This window comes from Siniperca chuatsi, linkage group LG11 (assembly GCF_020085105.1).
Source record: "Siniperca chuatsi isolate FFG_IHB_CAS linkage group LG11, ASM2008510v1, whole genome shotgun sequence".
NCBI lineage: Eukaryota > Metazoa > Chordata > Actinopteri > Centrarchiformes > Sinipercidae > Siniperca > Siniperca chuatsi.
Window position 1 is genome coordinate 12,636,667 of NC_058052.1, and position 23,726 is coordinate 12,660,392.

The 23,726-nt window shown below is 39.3% G+C and overlaps 1 protein-coding gene across 3 annotated transcripts in view; it reads left to right on the forward strand.

Annotated features, from left to right (window-relative positions):
- slc35f3b (solute carrier family 35 member F3b) overlaps positions 1 to 23,726 on the forward strand; it is a 44,295-nt gene that overhangs the window by 1,188 nt on the left and 19,381 nt on the right. For 2 of the 3 annotated variants that reach the window (XM_044214899.1, XM_044214900.1), the window contains exon 2: positions 63 to 277. In XM_044214899.1, coding sequence (XP_044070834.1) covers positions 63 to 277 — 215 coding nt within the window. Of the gene's footprint in view, positions 1 to 62; positions 278 to 22,107; positions 22,706 to 23,726 lie in introns of those variants that run through there. The other variant, XM_044214901.1, reaches the window with a different exon arrangement.

Below are 23,726 nucleotides of genomic sequence, written 5' to 3' on the forward strand. Positions count from 1 at the left end.
CCTTTGCCAAGCGGTCTCACTTTGTCTCGTAACACCGCCAATCCCTTGTTCTCTCTTCCCAGCGGGATGCGCAAGTCGCCCGACGTGAGCCCCAGAAGGCTTTCGGACATCAGCCCTCAACTCAGACAGCTCAAGTACCTGGTGGTGGACGAGGCCATCAAAGAGGACCTCAAGTCCTCCCGCTCAGTTGAGGACATCAACAGCGCGTCCATAGAGGAGCGAATATTGCGAATCACCGGCTATTATGGATATCAGCCTTGGAGTGCAAGCTACAATAGTGAGTCAGTTTACATGCATGGAGCTGTTAACTTCTGTGACTGTATAGAGCATGCAGTGGTACATGCAGTGACACTCATTGGATTCAGATAACATTAGAGTATTAATGACAGTCATTTAATAAAAAGTGCTGTTAAGTATCACTTGCAGGTGCATCTTGATGGCGTTTATTAACTGACATGGTTAGATGCATTATGTGGGTGGATGGAGTTAGAGGACTGGGGACACAGGTTAAATACCTGCATGTGAGAGTATAATGTGTATTAATCTGCACTAACCTATGGGCAGGCAACCAGAGGCACATTTAGACATTTTAGGCCCCCAGATTTAAGGCAGCATGATGTGTCCACATTAAATCCCAGCACTTTCTATCCATCCTTTCATCCTCATCTTTTAAATGGACCTGAATTTGGTGTTAAAGCAAAGCGCAAGGGCTGATGTTCTGAGTGTGCTGCTCAGAACGAGAAGAGAGCTCGTCTGAATAAGGAAATAATGATACGCATGGTGTAATTCACCGTGATGCTGCTTATCTTCATCATTATTGTCACTGAATCAAACTTTGCACTGTGAGAATTAGGCTAGTTGTTAAAGCATCAGTGTTGCCGTTGGTTGCAGCAGACAGTGGAGCTAATGTTGGAGTCACACAGCGGGAATGCTGCTTGGAGCAGTTGATTCTTTGAAGAAAAAGTTGTCAATGCAGCTCTTATTTTCCTCTCATTTCTTTTCTCTTCATCACTGCAGTATATTTGCGGCCTTTTTTTGTGCACAGCATTAAATGCCTGAGCTGTAACTGCTGTTGATCCTGGCTGGATGATGGATTACAATTTTGCTTCACTTCACTTCACTTTGCTCTGTTGCTTCGTCTAGGAGCTCTGTCTTGCTGTGGTGGCATCAGGACAAACCACAGTGTTAACAACTGTCAATTTTTTGTTCATTTGTTTGTTATTGCTGCTCTGATACGAATACATTCAGTAGGATTTGGCATAATGACATTTAGCTGGTAGCTGGTGGAAAGGTTTGTAAATTACATATGAGAGACTGCAATATTAAACAGCCGCAAGGCTACTTCAAAATTCATAGGCCTATATACCTAACACTGCAGACTTGACATGACAGCTGCTCTCTTCTTGTTATTGTTGGGTTGTTATAAATTGATGCATATTTATTTAAATTTGGTGAAAAATACACAATACTTTATTCTGTCATCTGCAGGGCCCTCTGGCTGCCAAAGCAACTGTTAAATAGACTTACACTATTGTATATTTCCTTTGATAGACATAAGTACTTATTATTTTATACACTGAACTTCTATTAAAAGAGCTGCATATTGAGAAGCTTTTCAGTAAAGCCAAGTTGGCCTCCAATGCACATCTGGTTAGTTGTTGGTCACCAACATTGTTAAAATGGATTAACAAATATTGCTATATTATAGTATTTATTGATGTAAACAGTGATAAATGAATTTGCCCAGTTTTCCTAAACCTCAGTCTGAAATTATCTTTTTCATGTGCAGGTAATTTATACACTTCCTTAAGAACTGTGTTTCAAACTGATTCAAGGAATTAATTATCTTCTATATAACAGTTAATGTCCATGTAAGCGCCTAATTAAAATAGCTGCTGTGGAACAGACATAATGGAAAGTATTGCTTGTGAAAGTGGTTGTGTTTTTATTAAACCTAATAAAAGTTATGACACAAGTGTCCATTTTCCCAAAAGTACACAGACACTTCACATTAAATGAGATAAATGGTGGGTTTAATTCCAAAACACAATGTTGTCCAAGTTGAAAAAAATGTTCCCCTGAAAAAACAGCCACTACTTGAGTTATATGGTGTAATGTGTTCCCTAATATAGCACTTTGTGGATGGCAGTGGTATTGCGAACAAAATAATTCATGATGAGTTGGACTGTTGCATCAGACATTTTTTTGTGTGCATGGCCATCAGGGGAACTGTCACTTCTCAGTTAATTGATGTTGAGTTTTGGCTTTTAGGAAATGTAGGGTTTGTTCAGCTTGCTTCTGTTTCTAACTAATCAAACCTAAAGTAAAATTAAAATATGCCATGTTCCAAATCCACACAGTTCTCAGCTCCTTCTGGACCACCTGCAGTAGTAGCAGCTGTGCTTTGTGGGGACAGAAGTCCCACTCATAACACATTGCACACAATTGCGTGCCATGTGTTGAACACTCCAGCCCACAGCCCCCTCCAGCACACACACACATACACACACACACACACACATGACCTGACTACTCAGGACCCACTGGCAACTAGAAAGCAGTGGCTAATGGCTAAAAAGTGGAGGGCTGATGCTGAAGGCAGCCAATTTCAAGAGTGGTGGGAGGCTGAGTATTTCTCAGTAGAGTGCAAAGAGATGCCTGTTTGTTTCATTTACCACCAACCATTCCAAACTGGCACATGTGCTCTTTCACACAGGAGTAAGCAGAGTGAGAGGGAAAGTGGAGCTAGTAGTAAACCATGACTCAGGCTGAGGATGAAAGGTAGCTGTGTAACTCAGCTTTTCTGTGTGACTTAATGGATCATCTGAATATGAGACTGCAGGGATCACAAACATGCAGGATGCTGTAATAGCCCTCAAAAACAACATTTATCAAATCTGCCTGTGAGTCACTTTTCCCTTGAGTGCCATACATTCAAACTCAAAGCAGAATTAAGCAATAGCTTTGCTTTTGATGTAGTAGATATATATACTGCAGGTGTGTCCCTTTTATCTCAGGATCACAGCTTTGCATTCAGGCTGTGTTTAGGGTGTTTGGACCCAGCTATGTGTGTGCTCAGCTGGCTGCATACCATGTACCTGCAATGTCTTGTGTCAGACTTGTGTGGCATCTCTCTTCTCTCTCTCCATCCACTGCAATACATTGATAAACAAATACATTATACAGCCTGCCTGCCAGTAATCAATTCTCTTCTCAGTGAAGATCAACAAATCATCAAACATACCCTACCCGAGAGAAAACCCCTCTTACTGCACTTTGAAAATGGCGATAAATGGAGGGATTGATGTCTGTATCAAAGAAAAGGTCACAGGTTACTGGAGAAAGGTTACTGGAGAGAATATATTGAACTACAATATCTATATATCATAAACAAACACTTCTAACTAATTTTGTCTTCATGATTTACTATTCTTCTATTATTTTCTTTTCTGCTTGGGGAATCTGAAACCGTAGACATTCACTGGTCAGCTTTGACAAAGTGGCAGAGCAATGATATCAGCTATCAGTGCTGTGGAAATTCTGACATATTATATCATTTATGTCCATCCACCATGGAGGATTACTTCTGCTGAATTCAAACAAAATGTCATCTTATAAAACTCACCCACGTTATGATTAATAAAACATAAATGAATCTCCTCTTCGCAGACTGATTAGAATTTTGCCCGAACAGAAGTTGAATTTGATATCGCTGCTGCAGGTTAACTCTCAAAGATATGAGGGAACTCTTTTCACATGCGGGAAAAAATGGAAAGTAAAAACCTCTTTTTAAATTGTGAGTGTCATCACTTTTCCCTTTGCCTGTGGAGTCCTCAGGACATAAGACAGAAAAAAAAACCTTTTAGCTAAAATGACACCACTTAAAATCATTTTGAATTGAATGTTTTTGGGCATTTACTTGATCTTGTTTATTTTAGTTTATTTTACATTGAATTATCTTACTGGTTAATGTTTTTTGATTGCATATGTTGGTCCTCTGCATTCATTAAGTAAAATATGTACAGTATATATAGTATGCAGTGACCTATATAAAGACTCATATACTGTGGGTGCTTTAAAAGAAGGTTTATCTCAGACGTACTGTAGCAATATGAAACAAATGGTAGTCATAAGGGAAACACTGAAACAGTTTTTATTTCTTTATTTTAATTTATTTTTTCTTTCACAGGAAAAACTTTTGATTCTTGTGGTATCCAAAAGTGAAGTACAGTATATGCTTATAGCAGGTCCTTTTGAAGATAACATTACCCTAAAAAGGGAGCTGGTTGCCAACTGCTGCCTTTAGTTTTGTTTTAAAATGTATTCATAAAAACTAGAGTAGGTTATTTTGTTCAGATAGGTCTTCTAGGCATTTCCAGAGTTAAGTCCGTGGATGCGTTCAGGCTGAAAAGTTTGTTTTACTTCAGATTATCATAGAAAGAAGGGGCATTCTCTAAGATTAGGCCTGTCCCTTGCCTGTGAAATTATCCCTTTAGGTTTGTAAAGTTCCACTGAGAAGTGAAACATTTGTCAGACAAACAGACTTTGTTCTTTCTCTAATTTACTCGCACTATCTATCACAAATGTAGCGTCCCCTCTGGTGCAAATTTAGAGCTTCACGAGGCATGAAATGAGGTTGGATTCTATTTTGAGCTCAGGGTTTGGGCATGGTGAGACGCAACAGTGGAGCAGGTTGTAGAGAGCATATGTACCCATGTACACATTCACTGCTGGCAGTAACAGAACAGCTGGAAGGGATGGGCAAGGTATGGGCTGACTGTGACTGATGACGAGAATGACTCCTTTCAAATCAGCTGGAGCTGTGGAGAATGGTAATAGTTCTGCAGATACACGTCTCGCTTGCTCAGCTGCTTACGGATAAATCCAGCTCGCATACAGGCTCGGTGGCAAACTCCTCAAAGTCAAAGATCAAAAGCTTTTTCCTAGAATCTTCATTTTACACCTGTGTTCAACAGTTAATCAGTGAAACACAGCAGTTTTTCCATCAACAAAAAAGCCTCAATACACCTGAATGCAATTCCGCCACAAGATGTTGCGTTGTGAGTACAGCTCACATGATTCCTCACATAGAAATTTTAAGTTGTCACCGTTCACGGTGTGTATTAGACTGGAAGTGAGACCTCTCCAACCTTGATCAACTTCCTCCACATTTGTAGCCCTTCACATGCACAGCAATCCACAAAGAGACAATTAAAAGATAAAAGAAATGAAGACAACAGCATTTGGGTAAACAATTAATTTCCCTGCAGAGTTTTATCTCTATAATGTTCTTATTTCTTTATGCATGTATTTAAAACACTGCTACATGTTTTAGTGATATGCACAACATACTAAAAAAAAACATATACCCAGAGGATCATCATGATATATTTAATATTTTATGTAAATAGGTTATATGATATAGAGTCCTTTTCCACTTGTGAGTATTTATGTATCAATAACTGTCGAGTCTTACCCATAACCAGAGGAACTGAGGCATTGTCTCTGCAGAAGTACGAGTACTGAACAGCAAATTATCCTGCCTCAGCTGTGAGTCTCAGGCGACCAAAGGGAAAGTCAGCAATGGTAGGAACAAGCACACAATTCAGTGCAAGAGACATTTCTGACGGTGTCTTTTGGGCACAAAAGTAACTATAGATTCAGTGACATACTGAACATATTGGCCCAGTAGGAAATGTTTTTAATTTGGTTGAACATGTTTAAAGATTAATTAGAATCATTTATGTTTTGGAGAGCATTGCCATTTCTTGACAGTGAGGAAGGTTACCAGTGTATTAGCACCCAAAACATAGGAATTTCTGAGTCCAACCAGTAATTTCCCCACTGTGTTTAAAAGACACTGTTTGAACTGAATATTTCTAGTTTAATGTTCTGTCCAAGTGGTGCAAGCAAGGCTTCTCTGAACAAGTGTATTTTAGGCTTTTTTACCAACTCCAGTACAGTAGAAACAGCTTCTGTTGCGTAACATCCCATCTATAATTGAGAAGGTTGCATAGATCATCACACACCTGCTCCTGAAGTCTTGCTTGTGCCCAGTGGAATGGAGGAGCTGCAAATCAGCTATACCACTTTGAAGAAAAAAAACCTCCAGTCTTGTTTCTGTCAGCTGCTCATCAGTGTCATCCAAAGTGGTGGAGATGAACATGGATAGAGGGGTGGATGCAGAGGTGCAAATGAGACCGCCAAATCAGTTGGCTTGAAACAGCATTGGGGAAAAGATTCAGTCTTAGTTCAGAGCTTGATATTTCTTAGAAGACCCCTTTAGTATTTCTTGCACAGGGAGACTTTGCTTGATGGAAAGCATACATATTTTGTATGCATGAACTTGTGGAGCATCTTTACACCTTATGTAACATCTGAGACAACTGGTTGCCTCTGCTTGGTATTGTTAGTGCTTGTGTTTCTCCGAATTAATCCTGAAGACAAAAGCGCTAACTGAATTACAGCTGTAGCGCTCCGTTCTCAGTGCTCACTCTTCCTTGTAATGGAAATCCTGCCAGTTTAATGCTAAATCCTGTCCTGCTGTCATCCCTTTCTCCTCCTCACTCCTTTTATCTGCTGTTAATTAGAAATTGTGAAATGATGACTCCTTCCTCTGCGTAATTAATCCAGGGTCTGCTGTGGCCATACACAGCACATCATTGTCTGTGTTGGCCACAGAAGAGCAGCAAATGGGGTTGTGTAAGTAATTAGGAGACTTATTTGGGCATCTTGATGGGAGAGGATGAGTGTTGATGGCAGCTTATAGCACTGAAACACATAAACACAAGCCTCAACTGTTAACTAATTTAACTAGTTTAGATAGCAGTTAGAACAGCGGGTACAGCGGGTCATTAATATAACAGAAGAAAGTTGTCCAAAAAAGAGATTGCATCTGTGCCAAGTGTGAAAGTGTGGAAGAGTAAAAAAGAAACAAAAGTCAGCTCTATCTATATCCTAGTTCTGTGTTTTAGCATTGGTTTGGAAGAAAAGTATCAAGTGACCTAGTTGTAAAAAGTTGGGAAGTGCTTCCTTGTCAGTTGTTTAAGAGGCGTTCTAATTAGAGATGTATAGCATGCCCAATGTATAGTCAGAGTACAGTTATACCTGATTTATAACCACTTTATGACCTACTAGTGACTTGTTAAAGTTGCACCAATTAATATTTTTATAGTAATAATGGATCACATGATGACTTGTGTGTCAACGTGGTGCATGTACTGATGAACCCACAGAGAATTATCACCTCTTTGGCATCTTTCAACTCATTGTTTTGGTTTTACGTCCTACAACTTTGATGTTTTTATCATTCTCACTGCTCTCAACAACCTCATGTTCAGCAAAAAACTCTGATATACTGACAGTACACGACCTGCCCAGCACCAAATGGCAGACAGGCAAAGTTAGCAACCAGCTAGCGATAATGTTGCTCTGTGTCTGCTAGATCTGTAAATAGGAAAATGTTAACTAACACATTCACCATAAAGACTTCGTGATATTAAAGGTGATAATAGCTTGTTCTTCTGCCCCCAATTGGCCAAAAATAGTAATTTAATGCTGCTTTAAGATTTATTTGATGGAACTGATCACATTTTCCACTTTGACTGGCTAACTGAGCGATTGTACACAGCTGTGTGTTTCAAATATAATTTTTTTGTTAGAATGGGATCACAATGTTGTTTTCCACTGCACTGCAATTGCGATTTTTGAAAAGATTCACTGATTGATGTTTTCAAACCACACAAAAGGCCTATAGGCAGTAGATAAATTAAAACACTGGCAAATAGAAACATGAATAAATTAACTAATAAATGTTCCATTAATATTATTTAATATTCCAGAATGGGACATGAGTCTGATACCAGCTGGTGATTCTCATTAGTTAACAGTAAGATTGTTTCAGTCTGACTCGTACAATAACCGTGTATGACTGTTTCATTTGTATCACATTCATTGTACAATACATTAAATCATCATACAGTCCTTCAGATAATCAGAAAAAATAGAAACGTCAAAGCAATCATTACTTACTAGTGACCAATATGAGCCACTTTTCCACCAGCAACTCAGACCACGGGGAAAGAAGCATATTGTAAACTGTGAGTAAATATATTGTGTACAATCTATCTTTCTCTGGGGTCAACGCTCTTCTCATGAGCATTAGTGACTCATGTTGTCCGGAGGCTGACAGTAAAGAGATGATGACTAATTCTTCAAGTGTTAATTCATGTTTGTTTTATCAAGAGACACATTCACAAAATGTTCCAATAGCATGAAGTCATGGCTGAATATGTTCAATTTATATTGATGCTTAAATGTATGTAAGTGATTATTATTATTATTATTATGCTTGATTGTATTGTCAGTAAACTGTGTGTTGCTGCAGATTTATTTAAAGGTTCTTGATAGATGATTACAAATTTGTCTATGATTAGGATCTGTACTTGTGTTAGTGTGAAAAAGTAGTTCTTTATGTCAAAAGTAAGATTCATTGCAATCAAGACTATATGCAGCAAATTGCAAGAATGCAAAAATGCATGTATGGAATATATAATTTTGCTGGATTTTAGCTGTACATTTGATTGCCCAGAGAGATTTGATGGCCTTATTTGCATCAAACTGCAAGCTATTTACATATTTGGCTCTCAGACATAGATTGCAGTGAGTTTTTATATTGTAGCTGTTTTTATGAATAATGTGAAATACAAAGTACTTAAAAATAACAAACACTGCAACCATTGACCCACTGACACTGACTGCTGTGTTGCACCACACAGCATCACTTTACTTTACCAGCAGACATTACAGTAGATGCCAGAATTACACACAGTCCAGATACAAGACTTTGCTGGTAGCAAAGATGCACAAACCTACAGTCACACATATTTATTCTTTCAGCAGCTCTCCTGGGTCTACTGTTTTTCAGTTGTCCCATGTGCATGATTTTCTACAGATCTGTGGTGTAAAATGTAGATGAAAATGAAAAATATTAAAGTTGCAAGTGTAGTTTGATTCTCTCCTAGGATCCCTTTTGATGATGCACTATTATCATCCTCTTTTCTTCCCTGCACAGTCATGCAACATCTGCTCACGCCACCTTCTTATTTTGTGCACTTTGTATGTATTAAACAAACAATATATTACGTATAGTAAGCTTTAGTGGTGCTGGTAGGCGGATTTTGTTCCCTTTGGACAGGCAAGCTGTCTCCCCCCTTTCCAGTCTTTATGCTAAGCCAACCTAACTGCTGGCAGTAGCTTCCTATTTACCACACAGACATGAGAGTGATATCGATCTTTTCATCTAACTCTCAGGCAAGAAAGAAAATAAGCATATTTTCCCAAAATGTCAAACCATCTCTTTAAGTAGATGATGTTTCCGATGGTGTATGCACAAGCTACTGTAAATGTGTATGAGCGAGTTGCTTCCTGAGAGAGGTCATAAAAGCCACACAAAGTCTGAACAGATCTGTCAGAGAAAGAGGATGAGGCTCAGAAGAACAACAACAAAGAAAAACAACTGTATGAATCTATTTCTAGATGATTGAGACCCCAACACTGCCTCTGTAGTGCGTATAGGCTGCGATAGGCCAGCCAGTTGGTGTCTCTGCATGAGAAAAAATAACATTGGTGAATGTTTGAGAGCTGATCCCTTTTGTCTGAAACTGTAATCCTCACTGAAGACTGCATGTACTCTCTCAACATTCATCTTTTTGGAAATTTATCTTTTGTGTTGGCTGGTTAGGCTGAAATTTAATTAACATAGATAGAAATTTGTTCACTAGTTCAAATGGAAGGAGGTGGTAAACTGAAAAGATTATACAGATTTATTGAAATTTTACTTGTTTACTTTTAATTTCACATCAGAATCAAATCTGTAAGTAGTACAATATTGTCTAGCCAAACCTCTCAATCTTTCATTCCATCTCACAGATTATTGGTGTGCTCGCAGGAGTATCACTAATGACTGTGAGAGTGTAAGCAGTTGATTTGCTTAGGAATCGAAAAGCCATGAGCAAGCGCATCCAACCATCTCTCTAGTTCCTCACTGCATAGACAGTTTCATAAACCGTGAACAATAGCACAGTGTAAGTACATAGAACTCCCCAGACAACAGGTTTTCATGTGTCCTGACCATCATAGATCTAAAGTGCTTTAAAGTGTGGATGCAGTACACTACAAACTGTTCAACATGATCAGCAGGACATGATTTAAAAGATATTTCATGTCTCCCCTCTCATGTACTCTTTCAAAGCTCAGAAACTGTCAGAAATACATTTTTGATCAAGATGTAGCTTACCTTGCCTTTGCAGGACCGCAACACAAAAGGAGAGCTGGACAACAATCTTTTATCATCTTAAAGTATAATCGCATCATGATCTGATGATATCGTCAACCACAACTCTGTTGAGGAATTAAGGTGACATCCACAAACTAATTGTCTTGTCCAACCAATAATCCAATCCAGTCCAAACAGTCAGTCCAAAAGTTTGATTTACAATTAAGAAAATGAAAGACTAGAGCAGCTAATCTTCACATTTAAGAAGCCGGAACTAGGGAGTAGTTGGTGTTTTCGTTTGAAAAATGACATCTCAGCACTTTACTATTAATCATTGTTGTGATTATGGTTTTATCCAAACATTTCTGACAGGTTTGGTTTTATGTGAAGTTTTGTTTTCCAGCTGTGTTTTCTTCATACATCTGAATAGACGAGGACTAACAAAATCCCTCTTCATTTTGCATTGGTTTCATCTGAAAGTTTTGCTGTCACATGGTCCAAACACAGACCCAGAACATTTGGCGAGAAACACTCTTGTCCAGCCTAATATGAGGATTTAATTTAAGCATTATATCAAGAGGTCTGGGATGGGGCTCCATTCAGTCGGTGAGAGCTGTGATAGTCAAGGGAGTGAGTCTTCCCCATGCATGTCACTATAAGTCATTATTATAACCCCCAGCCCCCAGCGTACAAAGTATCCAACGTGGGGTCAGGAAATCAGACAATTATGGGAGTTGTGGACATGGATGAGAGCCGACAGCCAATGGGGGAGTGCAGAAGGATCCAGGAAGGCTTGAACCTCCTCTCCCCCTCAGGGAGCTGACTGGTCCACATCCCTCAGCCCACTACACGTACAGAACAACTTAATCACAGTGCTTATTCAAATCAAGCCAATGCACAGGCCTCCATTTACCCAAGTACTTACTATGCACAATCACTCCATGCTTCAACCCAGTACTCTGACAGAACTGTTTATGACTGAAAACTGTACTGAGCATTTAAAAGCTTTGATTACTGTGTTTTATCTCCAGTGGCTGCCAAAGATATGCAGTTTGGAGAGTGCTATTACTGTGTTTTGACCAAGAATAAATGAGGATATATTACATTAAATATTAGTACAATTAATTAGGAAAGAGTGTAGTGTTTATAACAGGTTATTGAGTTCATTATACTGTCTACTGTAAATAAGAGTTTTAAGTTTCTTCACGCACACAGCTTTTAAAGGCTAAATTTATGTCCTGTCCAGATGGTGTAAATGGTCTGAAACACAGACAATACAACCTTCAGATGCAGAGCACCTCTCCTTTTCCTCAGCGTGAATTCAGTGTAATTACTGTGGAGAATGGAGCATGATTTCAGGTGACATTTGTCACCCATGTTGCTTACACCACACTTATAATGAGGAGACTTCCCTATAATGAGAGCCAGTCTCATTGGAATGATAAATTGCCTCATTTATGGTGATTTTGGCTGATAAAGAAAACAGCTCTTCCATAAACCCTGTAACAAGCGCACAAAGCTGTACATTTACAGCTTTGTGAACGCAAGGACATCAAGTTCTATTTTTGTCCGACACTGACTGCTCACTATTTGCCCGGGTGCTCTCACTGTTGGAGGCTGGACTGAGAAGTGGAGATGGAGGAGAGAAAGAGTGTGAATTTTACACTAATGACAGCACACACACCTGCTCCTGGCCTTTTGAAGGGCCTCCAAACACCTGCTGCTGTAGTGGATAGAAAGATACGTTCGCTAGTGATCAGAAACCAGTTTGATCAGTGTTGAAAGCGACCTGGCTGGACTCTGCATTCAGTCTGAACACTTCAAAGACAGAAACTAACAGATCTGAAGCTTAATGATAAGGTGATTATACAGAGCAGAATTAACCTCTTTTCTCCATTTGGCAGTCAATAAACACCATTCTTCCCTCCTGAGAAAGACTTTCATATTACAACTGCCAACTGTATTTAAGTTTCTTTCCTGGTGTTTGAACCTATTCCCCAGCTTTGAGTTATTTACCACAAAAGGCAGAGTACAATGCTCAATTTTTGTCAGTCTGCAAGCCTCAATTTTGTCCAAGCAAATTGATTAATGTCGCCAAATCTCTGCATAATTGAGGCGTAGAGTCTCAGGTGTATTATTTTACTGTTATTCGCCGCTCTCATTTGTGCACAAGATGTTCACAGTTCCGCCAGCAGTCTCCATGGCATTAACTATAACAAAGATGGAGCTTAGTTGAATCTCTAATTTAAGGTCCCACGTCGCTGGCAGGGAGACAGTTGGGCTGTTTCTGCAGTGAAAAGTGACTGAAAGGTGGCAACAGGTCCTCCATTTCCGACATTTGCAGAAAGATTCTGGGCCTGGTCACTGCTCAGGCTCAGATAATGTTCTTTTCATTCGTTAAGAGCTGCAGGCTTGGCCTGGCAGTTAGCGAGGGCATCTTCAAACTGAATGTTAGAGGTTTGATCCCTTGTGTGGCCATACGTGTTGAAGCATCCTTCAGCAGCATAAATAACTCCTCACTCTTTCTGCAACCCCTTTAATCAGCAGTTACTTACTGGCTTTTCAGTGCCGCATCCCAACTAGAAAGGGGGAAAACAAGATTTCCTGCTCGAGGGATCAATAGAAGAATATCAAAAATTCAGAGAAGAAATTCTGTGGAGCCTTGTTGAAATTCACATTGCTGATTGCTATTAATGTTAATTAAACTTCGTTAACTGCCTGGATGTAAAATAACCTGCAAAGCACCAGTACATGAAAGCTGCCTCATACTGTTATATATTCAGACGTATCCCTGTGTCTGCTATATATTATATACTGTAGTCTCTTATGTTTGTTGTTTAGTTTTTTTTATCCTACTAACAAGTATTGTCTGTGTGACCAAAGCCTGATAGCTTATTTCCCTGTGCTATAGTGCTTCATCGTTGTCCAAAAACATTAAAAACATTAAAAACATCATGACGATGAACATGGGCACTGTGGTTATTTTGAGTAAATCCCTCATACACTGTCCTGCTGCTGTAAAGACACCAAAGAACCAAATCTGTGTTAAACTGTGACTGAAAATGCTCCATTTACTACTGTTTGTGAAACATTTAATTAAAACTACACTGCTCAGCTGTTTTAGGAAATTATTTGGCCTTTCTTAAAAATTGAAATACATGTTTTAAAACCAAGTTAAGGACCAAACAAGGTAGGGAAGTCGGAAAGCATTAAGAGACGGACTATTGTTGTCTGGACGTTGTCGGTTTTTGTCTTTGGGATTTGTTGACGATAAGAAAAATGTAGAATAACACCAGCCTTATTAATTTTTTTTTTTTATCAGTCCATCTGCAGTTTTACACATTATTTGGTGTCTTTGGAGCTCTGCTAAGTGTCAAATATTGCTTTTAAAACTTTCATATCAAAGAGCTTATGCTGAAAACCGCTTTAAAACAAATATATGGCCCACCTTTGTAGCAGTGTTTTTATCAGTTACTTTAAGATAAAATTATTTTCCATGTGATGTTTCCCTTTTTGGAAACCCAATATACACGGCCGCTAATAGAGTTATCAGTGCTTTTTCAGGTCAGTGTGACACATCTCTAACAATGTCCTTTGAAAGGACAAAAAAAAAAGAGGTGAAAGTGAGAAGAAATCACAAACAGCTGCCATGCTGTTTCTTACTATTTCTCACCTGTGTGTGTGTGTGTGTGTCTGTGTACTGTAGTGGTGTGTTCATCTAAAATCTTTCAGTATGGATGTCTGCTTCTAAATGTGTATGTCTGGTTTTATTTAAGTGTTCTGTACAGGTGTGTATGTGGGTCACATCATCACCTTCCATTGCTATTGTCCCACTTTTTGCTCCACTGCTGGGCTGCAGTTTGATTTCTTGGTCATTTTTCATCCAAACCCTGAGCAGGTGTCTTTATGTGAAATTTTCATCAGTGTGTACATGTGGTCACAGTGCCCCCTACAGGCATAATGGAGGCTCTGCAGTGTCAGGATATTGTTGCTACAGGTGTAGGGTGTATAAAATGTACTATTTGTTAAATGTTTTGGGGCTGTATGTATAAATTACTTGGTGTTCTGACATAAGTGCTTGTCATAACTGCAACAAAATGTGCCATCCAAGAGCCTATTTTCTTTTCATAAAAACAGTAGTAGAATGGAGAAGATTACATAACATAATGTTAAAACCTCATGCCCACACTTTTCTGGCTCAGGAAATAGTCCAATATAAATGCAAATGGTGGAGAGAAGCTTTTGGAAATGCTGCCCATAATTATAGCAATTGAGAACAATTTGAATAATGTTAAGCACAGCGAGATAAGGGCAGTTTAAAGAGGAGCCACTGAAGCAATAACAATTGGGAGGCTTTTTCTGTTTCAGATCCACGGACAACTCTGAATGTTAAAAATGCATGAAATGTAAAGTTAAACACTGGACAAGTGTAAAATGAAAATCAAATATACTTTATAGAATTATATAACATATATCCTTAACTTGAAGTTATTCAGGCTATATTGCCTCCACAGTAAAAAAAAAAAAAAAAGATTAAATAGTCAGACTGCAGCTTGACAACAGAGGGAGCCAGCACCATTTATTGTAGAGAAAATAGCCTCCTCTGTGGGCACAGACTATCTCCTGAACTTGTTTCTTTAATCAGCAGTTGGGGTTCAAGGGTCAGTTTGTTTGTTCCTGGTTTGAGTTAAGTAGCTTCCTCACGGATAATTAAAGTACAACCACCAGGGCCTACTTCATTAATTGATCATTAAAATTTCCCTGCACAAATAAGATACAGAAAAAATTTAAAAAATATATACTTGTATCTAAAGATGATGCATAAGTGCTCACAGAAACTTTTACACATCACATGTTGTGGCTCTGAAACAACCTTAATTCGAAAGGAGAAATGTGCTGTCGGGGGCTGAATCCTCTAGTGGGATGTAAATTTAATGGACTCACTCTTCCTGATGCAGGGTGGCCCACAGGGGGAGAGTGTGATTTAAGGGCTATCACTAGGCATTACAACTTGACTCCATTTAATAGGTGCTGCTGGACTTTATTAGCTGTGGTTGTATTTAAGTGGAACTCCCACATTATTTTAAAGTGGCAGCCAGTCTAGCGCTTTCTGTCTTCCTCCTAGACGGTTCTGTGTTTTGAGTGGGAGGTTATAAGCTCTCTGATTTATGTACTCTTCTCTTAAACAAGTTCCCAGTAAGACTATTTATTTGTGTTTGTCATATGGCATATGTGGAAGGGTGTATATATGTAATCTAGAAGCGAAACAATACGTTGATTAATCAAACAGTAAATTAATCGTATTGATTTTAATAATAGCTTAATTGTCAAAAGTCATTTTCATAAGCAAAAAATGTACTGGTACCAATTTCTCAAATGTGAATATTTTGCTGGTTTTGTTAGCCCTTTATGATAGTAAACTGAATCATTTTTAATCAATAATTAAAATAATTGTTAGTTACAACCCTAATGTAATCTGTGTGTGCAGTGATGTTAGTGTACAGTGTAGCAGTCGTCATTTCAGTCAGTTTTGGGGACATTTTTCCTAGTTAGAGTACAACGGACTCATGGATTACTTTCTACATCTCCTCCAGCAGTATGAAAGTATGCTGAACATACAGACTAACCCAGCTCATAGTGGATGTAATTAGTTAGACCATACATTCATCTATGGAGAGCTTAGACCTGGAAGGAGCTGCCACAGAGCCCTTAAACATCCAGCAATTTAACCACTAGAGGCTAATCTTGTATATCTTCAGACTGCAAACAAAGACATAAAAAAGTGAGTTTGTATCACTCTGAGTGAGAAGTAAAAGTTTACATTTCCTGTTTCTTTAATCCAATGTTGGTCTGTTTGTTTTGGGGGGTTGACTATATACTGCCAATCACTGCAGATAGCAACATCACCAGAAAGTCTAGCAAGTCCCATGGAGTGAACTATCAATGTTTATCACATATAATTTCATGCTGCTCTTGTCGAGGAGAGAGACATATTACAATAACGCACAGAGGTATTAATTCACCCCCAGACAACATGGGGTTGATTTGCAAAAGACTAATTAAAAATAATTTTTATGAGAATATTTTATGTGGAATTTCTCTTACAAAAACATCAGCCTGCAGAACATGTTAATGTAATGACTATTAGTATTATTGCAGTTATCACTGCATTTATAAGTGAAAGGTTTCACACTTATATATATATGAAAGATCAATGCAAGTGTGGGCCAGCTCTGTAATGTAACTAAAATGGGGAAAGTGTTTTGGCATCTGTTTTCTCCCTGCTACACCCCAGGGGAACCTGTTAAGCGCCCCCTTTTTTTTTCTCACACCCTGGGAGTTGTTATTAAGTGTGAGGGGCAGCGAGACAGACTCCTCTTCAGTTTTGTAATGAACCCTCAGCACTGATGTTTACAGCTCTGCTACCTGCTTTCCATGCTAAGCAGAAGCCAAAAGTGACCTGAACTGGAACAGTGGAGGGAGAGATGGTTCAGAGAAGATAAATAATTCACTTACTTTTTTCCAGAGAAAAGCAAACACTGAAATCCTCTCTTTAGTTTACTTAAAAGAGAACACTGTCAATAGTTGATATTAATATTAATCACTGCACCATCAATATTCATAGTAATGTTAATTAAATTACCTATTTAGTTTTTTGTGTACATAGCCTCATCTGCTTTGCTCATACTGCAAAACATGATTATGTATGATGTAACCTAAAAAATCAAGCTAGTTCATTATTGAAAGTGCCGTTGTACAAGATAGTACAATTCATCATGAAGGGGACATGAATGTGTGTAAAAGATTTCATGGCAATCCATCCAGTAGTTGTCAAGACATCTCATTCAAAACCACAAATCAACCACATGTTTTCGCTAGAGGTTCTCCAAAGTCATTATCCTCTGGTGACCATCGATATCTGAACCAAATTTCGTGGCAATCCATCCAATAGTTTCACTAAAAATAACTGAAAATATCAACTTCATGCTGGCACAAGAAGAAAAGTCTGATAATCACCAAAGTCATCTTCTTGGGACTATGGATGTCTGTACCTAATTTCATTGCAATCCATCCAATAGTTGTAGAGATATTTCAGTTTGGACCAAAGTGGTGGACGGACCGAACAACTGACCGACATTGCCCTCCATGGAGCTACGCTGCTAGCATAGCTAATAGCATAGCAGCATTTTAACATTTTCTTTGTCTAATGGAAATTTGACATATCTAACTGCTAAAATGTGTTTTGTGATTTGGATCATTTTCATTCATCTGACATAAACATAAAGCTTTTGTATCTCTCCTGGCCAGATCATCCAAAGATTAATGATTGTTCTAATGTTAACCTGTGCTTTTGTAATTCATTTTTGTTTCTACTGGTTTTGAACACAAATTTTGGGTAAATAAATCTGATTTATGATTTGCGGAACTCAAAGAGAAATTACAGCATGGATTACACCACCTGCTCTATGAGGATGGCCATGTTCTGCTCTCGTGAGGTAGTGGCCAGGAGTGCAAGTACCTCCAAGCTTTCATAATTTCAGCCGAATAATGCTCACGTTAAGTTGTTATTAGTGTTGGACAAGGAACTGTTTTATCTTAAGTAGGGATAAGCTGTGTAATTGGACAGGAAATGCCAATAAAAAATATGTTAATGTTTTGGCAAAGCGACAACTACAACAGCCCCTAAAGTCTGTACCAAACAGCTGCTGTACACAAATTAAGCCGGGCTCGTTTACTCACATTGACACTATTGGTTCATTTAGATCGGACAGCAAGAAATCATTTACTCTTACACACCTTTCAGCACTCCAAGTCAATCAACTTCCACTATCAAGTGCTGTGCAGTCTGATTTGCAGCGGAAGCACTTTTATGCATTATCAGTAAAATAGATTTCTGGCCGTCATGTTTTCCTCCTTCCCATTCTGCTCTGTAGCGTTACAGTAAAAAGCTGATTTGTAATTGTGAAAGGGGTGAATACATGATGTATCAAGTAGATGCAGATATCAAGGCTGGGTCTCCAGGTGAAGTTAGTGATACCTCCAATTAGGTGAACTTTTTAATGAATGAATTATGTTGCAGATTCTTTCTCTTAAGCTCTGTTTTATGTATTTTGTTAAAAAAAAAAATGTATAAGGTTAACCTTTGAACATTGTCCAACACAATGATCTAAAAACATCTGTATTTATTGGTTAGCCAGTGTCAAAGGTTTTCTGTTTATGAACTTCTATTGTGTTTTTTAAAATCTTTTTTTTTTGTTGTTGTTGCTCTGTCAGTCTGTGGGTCAGTCCTTCACTTTAGTCCAGACTGAAATATCTCAACAACTGCTGGATGGATTGTAGTGAAATTTTGTACAGAAATTCATGGAGGATGAAGCCCCCTGACTTTGGTGAGCCCCTGACTTTTCTTCTAGCACCACCAGCAGGTCAAAGTTTTCACATATGCTGTAAAATATCTCTATGATTTGGATTGGGACATTTTGTAAATCCTAAAGATGTTGGCGGTCCTCTGACTTTTCTTCTAGGACCTTCATGAGGTTGATTGATTGTTTTGAGTAAAATGTCTCAACAACTATTGGATGGATTGCGTGTAATTGTGTCTTGCTATATGAAGCAATTCTACTTTAATACATTTTTGGGGGGTGGGGGGGTTCAGATTTGTAAACAACAACATGTGACAGTAGCACAAATGCAACATAACAAATATTTGTGGAGTGCTCAGACTTATATAAACAGTCTCATTTCCTATAATTCCATATTTAAAAAGTTATGTTCTTTCTGCTTCTCGTTTCATGTAAAGGATACATATTCCCAATTTCTATCAAAACATTTCCTTTAACTCTCAAAATATAGGTCAGTTTTTCCATTAAGCTGAGCAATTCCTGAGCAATATCAAGCCATTACTCTTTCCCTGGAGGATAAGCTTCACACTCATTTCTTGTTATAGCTTTTTTGCTGAAATTCTTTGTCCGGTATCTGTCTCTTTCTCGTATAACCACCTCAGTTTTCCCTATAAATACTCAACAGCAAAATTGTTTAGAATGCCATATCACTTAATGTCTTTAATAGTTGCATATACTTTGTCCCAGAAAGGCTTTATATGAAGCATTTCCATGTTTGGTTTATGCGACCACAAACATTATAGCAGCACTGATTGGTGCAGTTAAAGATTGTTTGACCTGGAAAATGGCTATTGCAGGTTCCCTCGTTATTCAGCATGAATAAACATTTAAGAAAAGTCTCTTTGGAGCACATTAGTACATTCCACTGTACATGGAAGAATAATCGCCTCTCGTTCCGGATCTGCTTCCATCAGTCTCTGGGTAGAAATAGGGATTCAAAAGGCTGTGCTGATGCAGGAACCTTTTTACACACTTATCCCTATTCATATACAGTATGTGAATGTGTGTTACAGAGAGAGAGAGAGTTGTCGTGTGGTGTCTCAGAGCATGAACTGGTTTGATCCTCCTCCATATTCGCAGATAAAAGTCTATGATTCACTGACTGGGATCTTTTAATGATCTCACCCGCTCCACCTATTTCCACCTCCCTGACGTTTTTTATCAATAATAACATGTGCACTGTGACTGAATCATCTTGTTCTCACCATATAAGCTACTGAAAACTGACAACATTAGTTGCCAAAGACAGCTGGCAGCTGCAGAGCCCAAATGGGACTCACACAAAAAGAAAATGTGACGTAGAACCTTTCACGGTGACACACAACAATATAATTCATAGGTGACATGTTTAGAATGTTTATCCATCAAACATCCTGCGCTGCTCTTTTAGTTAGTTCACTGTGAGTTCTTGCACTTCATCAATTAGCTCCCATCCACTGTTCCTGACATTTCCCATTTTCAAACCCAAACACAGGAGTAGGAATGGAAAATAGTAAAGGATCCAGTGGATTTGGTTGCTGAGGGACTCCAGAATGGGTTTGGGCAGAATGTTTTTAGAGCTCCCTGTCCTAGTTAGGAAGGGCAGGGGATTCTTGCTTGAGTGTGAGGTAGAGTATAAGCAGTGAATTATTCAGTGCAGCTTCCTTTAGGCATGCTCACAATCGGCGACTTTTACACACACATGCAGAGCCACTGCAGACACTACACATATGTATGTCTTTAAATAGATTATTGCAGGTCAGAGGGACAGCAGAGGCATTCTCGGATCAATACTGAGCAGTTCAACTTGACACTGACAGCGATCTGCTTCCCTCTGATGTATTATCTGTTTGTATATAATGGCTTCTCAGGAATGAAACATGGGACATGTAGAAAGACATGATACAGATATACAGAAAGGATGTCAGGCGCAATTTCAGTTGACCAGCTGCTACCACAGAGTGAGTTGGACAGCTCTCAGTTTAAAAGTGTAATGAAACTCGATGTGAAGCTCTGAAGTGTCACTTCAGGTTTTCAAAACCCGTTTCTGCTGTTGGTAGAAAAACCTAACAGGCAAGAGACATGGGACACTCAACAATGCACCTGAGCACCTCTCACTCACCAAAAGGATTAGCCTGAAAATGTTACCCAGTTCAACGCTTCTACCAGTACAATTTGAACTGTGATGACTTCAGTCAAAGAGAGAACATATAAGGGGTGATGTGAAACCGAAAGCTATCAGGACTCTGACCCAGGTAAGTCAGTCAGCTGGAATTTAGGTTTCAGTCACTTAACCCCCATCCTAACAACATATTTAACAAACAACGACTACCATCTGGGGTCCCTGGGGACCCCAAGAATAAACTACTGTAAGAACCAACCATCATAGCAAAATGTTAATTTATTTCTTCTCAAAACATTTTTAGTTTTGTAATTAATGTCATCGGAAAAAAAACACATCTTGGAGCGCTGAGAAACAGAGCAAACTTCCTCAAATCCTTCTCCTTGCATACCTCTCCTTCTCTCCCTCTCCCTCTGCAGCCTTAAAAATGTTCCATTTATGCTTTTTCCCACACTCACACCATGTCCTGATCATGCTCTGACTGCATGTCAGTCATATGCATGACACACTATTTTACAGTCTTATCTTGTATAACAGAACATAAACATTTAATTTAATAGTCATAAAACATTTTATTATGAAATGATGTATTGTATTTCTGACTTTGAACATCATCTTACCTTAGGAAGAGCAGTATTTAGGGTCGTCAACAGAGCACATGAGGAAATCTGTATGCTGCATCTGTGTCTGTCTCCTTCAAAATGACTGACAGAATGCACCTCCCCCGATAGTGTGTGACACTTTAAATTAAGACCCATGACAAACATGAACTCAGTAAATAGTTCCATCTATTAAAACAGAGTGAGTCAGTAGAACAAAACCAAGAATCAAAAAAAGATTTCTTATTATTATAAACTGGGTTTTCAAAAATAATTGTTGATAGGCTAATACTTACTGTTCACTGAATCCATAAAGTTAACTTTATACTGCAAACCATTTTACACACCAACACCTTAGCACACTATAAACACCAGATAATACATGTGAACTGTATCACCTTGAAGACATTTTCAGGAAACGTCTTTGGTTTCAAAACCAGCCCTTTGGTTAATCTTCACAATTTCTGTGCTAACTGCAGTTCACATACTACTGTAATTCTCATTAAAGCCATAAACTAAAATTCAGGAGCATAAACACGAAAAATAGCTTTAAAAGCCAATTAATAGGCTGTATTACAAAGTGGGGTCTGTGGCTCTTCAGTGAGAATAAATTGCGGGGATTCCACGTGGTCCCCAGATAAAAGGATTAGTTCGTTTCGTTATAATTTAATTCATTAGAAACCGCTCCAATTAGAGTGTTTATGGACTACACCTCCTCACGCCGCCCTTCCACCTTAACTGCGTTGGTCCCATCATATCTGTCACACAGTCCATTTATAGCCCAGAGTTTGGCTGCGCGCTGCAGGTCAGTGCCTCCGTCCAGTCAGTTCCACGCAGAGCTTCCTTTGCCCCGGAGGGACCACGGCCACGGGGGGTCGGGGAGGACGGCCTGCTTCGGGAGAGGGGTTGGTGGGTGGTGGGAGGTAGTTGTGATGCTGTAAGGGGGACTGATGGATGTGTGACGTTGGCGAATTGCAGCAATTGGCAAACTGTACGTGAGGAGAGACCAGCCAGGACGCACTGGATACAGCAGATTTGAGGAGGGAAGGCAAGTGGAGGAAGGGGGTGGGGGGACACGACAGAGGTCGAAAAAAAATCATCAACAGGGAGTTGGATGGACGCGAGGGGACAGAGAGCAGGGGACAGGCTCTAGAACCATCAAGGGTCCCATCAAGAGGTCTGGTGTCTGCACCAAATCAGCTTCAGGGATGTAGTCGAAGCGGCTTAGAGCTCAGCCCATCCGAGCTCATCATCATGAAGAAACACTCCGCAAGGGTTGCCCCGCTGTCCGCCTGCAACAGTCCGGTGCTCACCCTCACCAAAGTGGAAGGTAGGGGGAGTTCATGTCCATTTAGACCGCCTGCAACCCCGTAAACTGGGGCTGTCTGTTGGACAGCATAGTGTGTTTTTTCACAGAATACTCACACTAAATTTAGAAGCGTCCTTCTGTTGAACTGATGGAGAGAGGATTTCAGCGGAAATATTCCTCTAAAGGCTACTCACGTATCTCATTCAAGACGTGGATCAACTTTAGAAAATCTTAACTGCGAGCAAGATCAAATAACACGGGAATCAATCAAGCGCGCAACTTACCGTTAAATCTACGATGCAACATTTATACAAACAATTTGACACCTGACAGCATCCTAATCAATGTTCTGCACATAAGTGCCGCCTAATGCACTCGGAATTTAATCGCATTATCTATTTATTGTTTTCTTAAATTGTGTGATGCTGAAAACCCCAAATAGACCGGTATTGTCCAAACTACTATGTTATTGACGCATAGATGTTTTTTTTATTTTTTTATTTTTGGAATAAGCACGACTCATGCTGGCCTGATGAACACTGTGCTAAATGTACTGGTCCATAGGGAGGATCTTAAGTTGTTATTGCAGCAGGGATTCCCCTCTCACTCTGTCCCCCCTCCACCCATCACTGTCTGCAAAAGTCACAGCTAAAATACCAGAGCATCACTGTCAGAGCAGCAAACATGTTAATGGTCCCTGTAAATGCTCTGCCAGACTGCTCTTCAGTCTGCCTCTAGTGGCTTCATGATGGATCAGGGTCTCCCTGCCTTGTCTGAGAGACCTTCTGATCTGCAGGAGCACAATTAGGAAGCTGAAATTTCCTGCTGACATCATTAAGGGACAACTCCTCTCTGACTCCTTGTGTGTGTGTGTGTGGCTGCACCACTCCCGACACACCTGTCCTGACGTCTTGACCAAGTACACTGTCATAGCTCTCATTGTGAATGTACAGTGCGCCTCCTCTGATGCTCTCCTCAGCCTCATGCTTGTGCAAAGGAGCAATGTTATGCATTTCTTAATCTACCCCTCAGCACAGAGCAC